The 9,002-nt window shown below is 39.6% G+C and overlaps 1 protein-coding gene across 3 annotated transcripts; it reads right to left on the bottom strand.

Moving 5' to 3' along the window:
* Nucleotides 1–3,319: 3,319 nt before the first annotated feature.
* Nucleotides 3,320–6,833, bottom strand: LOC139566054 (DNA damage-regulated autophagy modulator protein 1-like). Of its 3 annotated transcripts, none has more exons than XM_071386905.1 (7): nt 6,441–6,833; nt 5,632–5,699; nt 4,711–4,853; nt 4,335–4,512; nt 4,176–4,234; nt 3,941–4,033; nt 3,320–3,843 (listed from the first exon to the last, which is right to left on the bottom strand). In XM_071386905.1, the coding sequence occupies exons 1-7, from the start codon at nt 6,569–6,571 to the stop codon at nt 3,799–3,801; spliced, it is 717 nt and encodes a 238-aa protein (XP_071243006.1). In that variant the 5' UTR covers nt 6,572–6,833; the 3' UTR covers nt 3,320–3,798. The 3 variants fall into 3 exon arrangements, with proteins under 3 accessions (XP_071243006.1, XP_071243008.1, XP_071243007.1); XM_071386907.1 differs by having other exon boundaries at nt 4,482–4,512; nt 6,441–6,759; XM_071386906.1 differs by lacking the exon at nt 5,632–5,699 and having other exon boundaries at nt 6,441–6,574.
* Between the last annotated feature and the right edge of the window lie 2,169 nt (nt 6,834–9,002).

Below are 9,002 nucleotides of genomic sequence, written 5' to 3'. Positions count from 1 at the left end.
TTCCCTCCCCACATAAACCACTCCCAGACAGTCCTAGCAAAGAGAAATTAAGAAATTGCTCTTTTATAAGAAGGTATTTATTTATTTATTTTTGACTACCATAGTAAGGTACTTCATTGTTACCCAGAAATTATTGCATTGCACCTTTAATTAACTCAGGAACCACACCTGTGTGGAAGCACCTACATTGTATCCGTCATTTACTCAAGTGTTTCGTTTATTTTGGTAGATAGAGGTCTATACAACATTTAAGTTTATCGTACATCGTAATTTAAAAAAAAAGAGTTGAAGAGTCTTATAGACTTGTCAAATAGCTGTCATGTACCGTAACCATTATTACTCTCCTGGTGGCAACCACTGCTAAAGCAGTTGATTAACCGCAGGTTCGACCCCCCTCACTGCTGGTCCACGAATATGTGACAAAGTGGATGATCATAATGCATATAAAACGTTGCAAGTGTAGACCTACAGATCAGTGGCGGTCAGGCTACTTCATGATACTCAAAATTTCCCTATACCCATCATGAGGTTGCTACAACCTAGCCTATGAATAGCAGTTTACAACGTAGATGACACATGCACATACAGTAACATTCAATACTGCCTTGCACACTCTTGCCTGCATATAGCTGATATAGGGTGTAATCATTAGTCCAATAGTTGCAAACGAGAGTTTCTATTGGACAAATTCAGTTATGTTAAACCCTGTTTTGTTCCATTTGCTTCCGTTTAAGAACGTTTTTCAACAGAATCGGTGGAATGAATACACCCCTGATCACGCATAAACACAGTTCATTTTCATAGCAGCCACGTTGTATTCCTTCTGGCATCTATGCGCGCTCCTCCTCTCACCTCTTCCCTTCGCTTGTGGACTTCAATGCACAACACATCAGCTGTATGTGACCAGGCAAAATAACTTTCCAAGCCAAACCGTGACACACAGCCTACATCATTGTCATATTAGTTTAAGTAACGTCATAGTAAGCATAGCTAATATAACTAATGCCTTAGTAAACCCGCTACAATCATGCAGTAACGTTACATTGTACAGTCAGTAAGCAGTTACACCGGCGGGCCCTGGTGTCAATAAATTTGTGAAAACCAAAAGCTTACCTTGACTTGGAAGACTTCCAGTGTTATAGCCAGCTAGCTGTTTGAGCAGGGTGTTTCAGTAGGTTAAGCTATCTAGCTGCATTTGCCAGCTAAGTAAGTGAAACTTAAACTGAAAAAAAAGTATGAAATTGCTTTCTCTATTTCTCTCTTGCTTCTCCTTCATTTTGGAAGAAATTAATTTGTTAAAATCTGTTCAACTATTGTCTTTCTCTCTCTTTGAGTCAAGTACTCACTACATTTTATGCATTGCAGTGCTAGCTAGCTGTAGCTTATGCTTTCAGTACTAGATTCATTATGTGATCCTTTGATTGGGTGGACAACATGTCAGTTCATGCTGCAAGAGCTCTGATAGGTTGTAGGACGTCCTCCGGAAGTTGTCATAATTCATGTGTAAGTCTATGGAAGGGAGGGAGAACCATGAACCCCCTAGGTTTTGTATTGAAGTCAATATACCCAGAGGAGGACGGAAGATAGCTGTCCTCTGGTTACACCATGGTGCTACCCTACAGAGTGCTGTTGAGGATACTGTAGACCTTCTTTGCAAAATAGTGTGTTTTATTTAATGATTTGGTGACGTGATTATATTTAGTATAGTTTTATCTAAAAATGATAACTTTTTAAATGGTCCTCCTCTGAGAAGCCTCCACTGCTACATATGTATCTAATATAGCCTATACCAGGGGTGCAACTTTGGTTTTAGAAGTGGAGGGGGACATAATTATATATTGTTTCTTATCCAGTTGGATAAACACTCCAAACACCTTAGCCGCCCGCACGGAGGCGTCCGCATGGTCCTAAAGCACACCGTTGCCACATTTTGTATCACATTCCAAATACAAAACTGGGAGGGACAAAAATGCACATTTCAGAATGTGGGGGAGACATACCCCCCCCCCCCCCCCCCCAGTGAAATTCGCTCCACTGGCCTATACTAAATTAGTGATGATTATGTATGTAGCAGTGCCAGTAGCCTATGTGTCGGTCTGCATTTTTACATTGAAATCATAGTTTTCACAAATAGCCTACCGCAAACATTGTCGGATTGAAGTATACCATACAAAGTTACATATGCATTAATAGGTTATATAGCATAAGGAGAACACTATCTGATATGAATGAATGTAGGCTATAGCTATATTATTGAGTTCCTATCGGACATAAAATGCTAACCAGAGAGTTAGATTACTTTTTCAAATATAAATAATTCACAATCTGATACTGATACAGTCAAGTGTCTTCCTACATTAATTTAAGACTGTAGCGTGGGCTCAAGTCTGGACTCATGATAAACTTATTTAAAATAACTGCAATACTGCCATCTGTAGGATGATAACGAGAGTGCAAACTACAATCATACTGTACACTTTGTTATGTTCTCCCTCCTCCAATCAAATAACACATATGTGACAAGTAGATGATTATAAAAATACATGTAAAATATTGTAGGCCTACATATGTGTACACGTCCATGTAATATAGTCTATGGAATATAGTCCTAATATAGTCCACGTAATATAGTCCATGTAATATAGTTATGTAATATGATCATTAGGCCATAGCAGTATGTTTGTCTGCAAGGCTGAAGAAAGAGGTATCTCCTTATTAAATGAATTAATAATCTTTCTTTTCAAGCTGTAGGTCCGTTTTCAACACACTAACACAGTAAATGTAAAGCTACATTTCAGCTGCGGACAAAAACTCGAGTGAGATTTGAACCCATGCCAGAAATCTACACAGAGAGCAATTTGACCAGTCAGTCAAACACTCGTGATGTAGTTTCTTTGATTATCAGTAAGCGCTGTTGTACTTCTGTTAAGTGCGCTTCCATGAACAAGTGTTGGAACACGTCCAACTACATCAACGATTTGAATTGGCTGATAGGGAATGTCCTACAGGTAATTTTCACAGCCACCTGGTGAGGTTAGCATAGTGCAAAATGTGCAAACTTACTGTATGTAATGGGAACAGCTAATATGTAGCCTTTGATCACTTGCCACTATGTCAGGGATTTTAATTGGCTGATGCTTAAACTTAACCTTGAACTTAAACTTTTTCTAATGTTCACAAGTATGGCCTGTAGTGTTTATGCAGTTTAGCCTGAAAAATAAAGAACACATTTTGCCTAAAGATATGTGGCCGTCATTTTATTCAAACACTGTTTGGGTTTTGTGTTTGGAACAGAAATACGTCACACAGTCGCCCTGTATGTATTTTGAGTTACTTTATTACAATGGTATTCCATAGATATGCCTCCTCAATACCCTGAGAAACAAGAGTTATTCTTGAGCAAAATACCTAACTAGAAAAATATTTACATAGTAATATCAAACGATTAACCTTGGAGTAGGTAAGAGTACATACAGCCTCTATCCATAAACTGGTGATGCGTGAAATTAATTTTCTATATTAACTTGATCTTGTTTGCGCAATACTGACCTTTGTCCCACCAGATGATGAACAATGTGTTAACTCTTTCATTAACCCAACAACTTCTCTAATTGCTGGTCACAGGATATGTTTGTTTTGTGGTTAACCGTTAAGACTGGGGTTATGTTGCAATGGATACAGTATGAAGAAATACATCATACCATTCAGATAATCTCATATACATTTGCTTCATAAAAGTAGAAAAAATACACTTGATTTTGTAAATATTCAGATTAAAAGGTTCAAATAAATGCTTCATCAGGAATAGTCCACAAACTGTGTTCTCAGCTTCAGAGTAAACTTCTGTAAGAAACAAGACAAAGAGAAATAACTAAAATAAAGGAGAAGAAAAGGATAATGATTTCCCACCACAATGACAGAGCGGTGACTGAAAACTCACTTTAAAGTCGTGGATGTAGGTGAAGAAGAAGAAGATGAAGCTGAAGGCCACGATCCACTCACTCACAGCACTCACCAGATGGAACACATTGTCCTGTAATGACAGGAAGTCGGATAGAGACTGATATTGACACGTATAGCTTCTCTGGCCTATAAAGCCTATATGGATCCAGAATATCGTCCATCTTTGTTGTTACGTGAGTGGTGTTCTTGGTAAAGATGTGCTCATACTGTACCTCGTCTTCTGTTTTTCTATGCAGTGTGGTTTGTGTCACAAAGACAGCACAGACAACAGCTGGATGGTAAATGAAGGAGATATTTTCTTTTATAAAACAATGATCATTCATGATTAAAATCATTTAGACACCAGGGGTTACTACTGTTTTCAAGGATACTGGGGAAAACTGCCAGGAAGGCGATAGTTGCAATTCCTGTGCGCATACGGCACAAGGCCAAGGAACACCCATAGGGGAAGGCCTTATAGGATATAATGGACTGGAGGATGGTGTACAGAACACCAGAAACGAAGAAGAGTAATGCACCTGCATCATGAACTGCCGTAATCGTTGTCTCCTGGGGAAAAAGAACACACCAGAGAGATCATGTATGGAATATCACACTGTCACTTAATGGTACAAAACCCCTCCATCTTCACACTAAAGGGGTGACAACCCACTGGGCAAATGTTGAATTGACGTTAATTGACAACTCAGCCAAATGTGAATCAAAACTAGTTGTTGAACTGACGCTTGTGCCTTCGTGGCGACCTACCTGGAAAGTAGCGACAAAACACATCCCCAAACAAGAAAGCGTTCCAATCCATAAAGCAGCCTGGTTCAGCACTGGGGGAACACCACCTGCCTTCTCATTGAGCTTCTCCACAAACTTGTATCTGGCATACATGGTGGCCATACCTGTAGAGGATTTGGTATGGCACATGGAGTGAATGTTTTTATTAGCACTTTTCACATTTAGACAGTATATGCTCACAGTAGGCTATTGTAGACCTATGTGAAACCTGCTGCAATATTGATTTATTTGCACCTTAAAACAGAGGTAAAAAAGAAAGACAAATATAGTGAAGTGAAATGTAATACTCAGTCAAATGCAATATCATATCATTTATCCCAGCCCTGTCTAAACATGCATTTCTGCTTTCATTTTCTAAAAAATGGGAAGTGTGAATAAAGCTCTTGGCATTGTCTCTGACCTGGAAAAACCCATGGAGTTTCTCACAGGGATTGTTCACCCAAATTACAAAATAACAAATTAACCCTGTAAGCAGTCTATGGACAAGGTATGACAGTAAATTATGCTTTGGTTTAGTTTCCCTAGCACGGTTTCCACATGCTAACGTTTTAGCATTTGTAGCACAAATACCATTTAAATCATGGGACCAATATCAGTATTTTTTTTGTCCAAATCATCCAAAAGTATCTAAAATGAAGTGTGAAGCTCAACAAAGTCACATAGATGATTTGAACATGATGCATGAAAAAATGCTAACATCATCCCATGACATTAGCATGTAGAAACATTGCCAGGGAAACTAAACCAAAGCATGGATTGCTGTCATATATGGTTCATAGACTGCTTACAGGGTAAGGAAACCAAATATATAATTTGGGTGAACTATCCCTTTACACTAAGACAAAAAGCTCTTTCATGGTTTTAGTGTCTTTCTGTGCTCACTTGCAAATGCAGTGATGACCGTCATCAAGCCAAAGACACAGCTCTCTGGGGGTTTAGCCCCAGTGTCACTAAAGAAAGAATAGTTCAGGGTTAATGTGTGTATTAATGCCATGTCTGGAAGTCCTTTTAAATAATCTGGATTTCATTTTAAGAATACATTATATTAAAAATCATTATACACATTAAATAATAACAGAACAGAAAGTGATACAATTTGTTATTTCATGAAATCAAAAAATGTAATCAAAGCAAAATCATACCATTGGCATAATCTATTAACCAAATAGATAATTGCATTTCAAATGTAAAACCATACCAGTTGATGACAAACGAATAATTAAGGTACATCTACGGAACATATTACTGAATAGAGGGCTTTAATTGTTTGAATAGAGCGCTAATTAGTTAAACCCTTATTAATTATCTATGCCTATTGATGTTGAGTTTGCATATGTGTTAAATATCTATCTGCTCAATAAACAAGCTGTTTAAATGTCAAGTGAGGACACACACCGGACATTAAGTAGTTCACAGGCCCCTACGCTGTAGACTACACAGCTGGGAACTGGGTACCAGCCAAGTACAGCGTGGTGGGGAAAACGAAACTGATTTATTTTTGTTGCAAGAATGCGATATGATTTCCCTTAATATCGCCGGTTTCGATGAGTGGAAATAAAGAAACATTATTTCCAATACCCACACTGATTTAAACAATAAGAATTAAATGCTATTATCACGGTTTAATGAAGAACGGCAAGTTCGTGGAAAATAAAAATGCTCAGGCTGCTGATAAATAATCATAATCTTACCTTATATACGGGAAGATAACATCCACATCATGCTCGAACAATGCAATTAGGTAGGAAACAATAAACGTGCTAGATGACCAGATTACCAAAAAAAATGGTAAAAAGCATATTCCCTCCATGAACCAAAGCATTTTGTCAGCAATAAGGAAAAGTTACCACGCAGACAGACCGTCCTTAGTGCAATTAACAAATGCAGAATACTGACAGGTAAAATCCCTCTGTCAATATTCCTCAGAGTTGAGATTTGAAGTAGGATTATAATTTGGCTAATCGGCCACCTAAAAAGTGACATCTCTTACTGAAAACTATACCGTAAACTGTAATTTTGCAGTCACGTGGTCTAGACAGTATTGAATTTCAGTCATGTTGAGTGTGGGCTGACTTCGGTACCTCGACCGATCATTTCCGCATGTAACAGAAACTAAGACGCAAAGCTTTACATAAAATGTCTACACATCCTGTTCTGAACCATAATGTATTTCTTTCTTTCTAAATTCATATTTCTTTCTAACTTCATTGTTTATTATTGTTTATTATTCATTCTAATCTGAGTGGGTAGGCCTGCAGAGGGATGCATCCATTCTACACTGAGTATACAAAACATTAAGGACACCTGTTTCCATGACATAGACTGATCAGGTGAATCCAGGTGAAAGCCTTGATCCCTTATTGATGTCACTTGTTAAATCCACTTCAATCAGTGTATATGATGGGGAGGAGACAGGTTAAATATGGATGTTTTAGCATGTAGACGATTGAGGTATCAATTGTGTTTGGGTGCCATTCAGAGGGTGAATGGGCAAGACAAAAGATTGTGCCTTTGAACGGGATATGGTAGTAGGTGCCAGGCGCAGCACTTTGAGTCAAGAACTGCAACGCTGCTGGGTGTTTCACGCTCAACAGTTTTCCGTGTGTATCAAGAATGGTCCACCACCCAAAGGACATCCAGCCAACTTGACACAACTGTGGGAAGCAATGGAGTCAAAATGGGCCAACATTCCTGCGGAATGCTTTCATCACCTTATCAAATCAAATTGTATTGGTCACATATACATATTTAGCAGATGTTATTATGGGGTAGCAAAATGCTGGTGTTCCTTGCGCCAACAGTGCACTAATATCTAACTATACACAACAATACAGACAAATCTACAAGTAAAATAATGGAATTAAGACATTTTGAAATATTAGGACGAGCTATGTCGGAGTCCGGAGTATAGACATTATGGACAGTATGTGGAGAGAATATGTAGTATATCTGAAGAATATGTGGATAGAATAGTATCTGTACAGCACTAGTTGAATAGGATGGCCTTGACTAGAATACAGTATATACAGTACATATGAAATGGGTAGAACAGTATGTAAACATTATTAAAGTGAACAGTATTCCATTATTAAAATGACCAGTATTCCATGTCTATGTACATAGGGCAGCAACCTCTAAGGTGCAGGGTTGAGTAACTGGGTGGTAGCATGCTAGTGACAGTGACTAAGTTCAGGGCAGGGTAATGGGTGGAGGCCGGCTTGTGATGGCTATTTAACAGTCTGATGGCCTTGAGATAGAAGCTGTTTTTCATTCTCTCGGTCCCAGCTTTGATGCACCTGTACTGAACTCGCTGGATGATAGCGGGGTGAACAGGCCGCGGCTCGGGTGGCTGAGGTCCTTAATGATCTTCTTGGCCTTGCTGTGAACCTGGGTGCTGTAGATGTCCTGAAGGGCAGGCAGTGTGCTCCCGGTGATGCGTTGGGCTGACCGCACCAGCCTCTGGAGAGCCCTGCAGTTGCGGGCGGTGCAGATTGTCAGTGATGTGTGCGCAGAGGAACTTGAAGCTTTTCACCTTCTCCAATGCGGTCCTATCGATGTGGATGGGGGCATGCTCCTTCTGCTGTCTCCTGAAGTCCACGATCAGCTCCTTTGTGTTGAAATAGAGTCAGCAGCATACCATCCTGCATCCCACAGCTGGCTTGCCTCTGAAGCTAAGCAGGGTTGGTCCTGAATGGGAGACCAGATGCTGCTTGAAGTGGTGTTGGAGGGCCAGTAGGATGCACTTTTCCCTTTGTCTAAAAAAATATTACAATGCCCCATGGCAGTGATTGGGGACATTGCCCTGTGTAGGGCGCCGTCTTTCGGGTGGGACGTTAAACAGGTGTCCTGGCTCTCTGTGGTCGCTAAATTCTCCTCTCTAGCCATCATACCATCATGGCCACCTAATCATCTCAGCTTTCAATTGGCTCATTCATCCCCCCTCCTCTCCCCTGTTAATATACCCCAGGTTGCTGCTCTAAATGAGAATGTGTTCTTAACTTACCTGGTAAAATAAATAACAATTCATAAAAGAGTCCATGCCCTGATGAATTGAGGTTGTTCTGAGGGCAAAAGGGGACGAAACTCAAAATTAGGAAGTTGTTCCTAATGTTTGGTATATTCCGTGTATTTCTATGTATAGGACACACCACGCTAAATGTAGAGCACAACTCCTCCTAGTCGACAGAGGGCGGTACTGAGTTGTTTTTTTAAAGCAGCACCCGGAACATTTGAGACAAGGCGACATCATCATA

Source organism: Salvelinus alpinus, chromosome 37, assembly GCF_045679555.1.
Source record: "Salvelinus alpinus chromosome 37, SLU_Salpinus.1, whole genome shotgun sequence".
Classification (NCBI taxonomy): domain Eukaryota; kingdom Metazoa; phylum Chordata; class Actinopteri; order Salmoniformes; family Salmonidae; genus Salvelinus; species Salvelinus alpinus.
The sequence above is the reverse complement of the archived record's forward strand: the minus strand, read 5'-3'. Positions and strand labels throughout refer to the sequence as shown.

Excerpts from the sequence above, each read along its gene's own strand:
- LOC139566054 (XM_071386905.1), bottom strand. The coding sequence starts at position 6,571 with ATGCTTTGGTTCATGGAGGGAATATGCTTTTTACCATTTTTTTTGGTA. Across the intron at positions 4,854-5,631 it reads GGTCATCACTGCATTTGCAA|GTATGGCCACCATGTATGCC; the intron begins GTGAGCACAGAA and ends AATCCTCTACAG. Across the intron at positions 4,235-4,334 it reads CTTCCTGGCAGTTTTCCCCA|CTGTTGTCTGTGCTGTCTTT; the intron begins GTATCCTTGAAA and ends TTTACCATCCAG.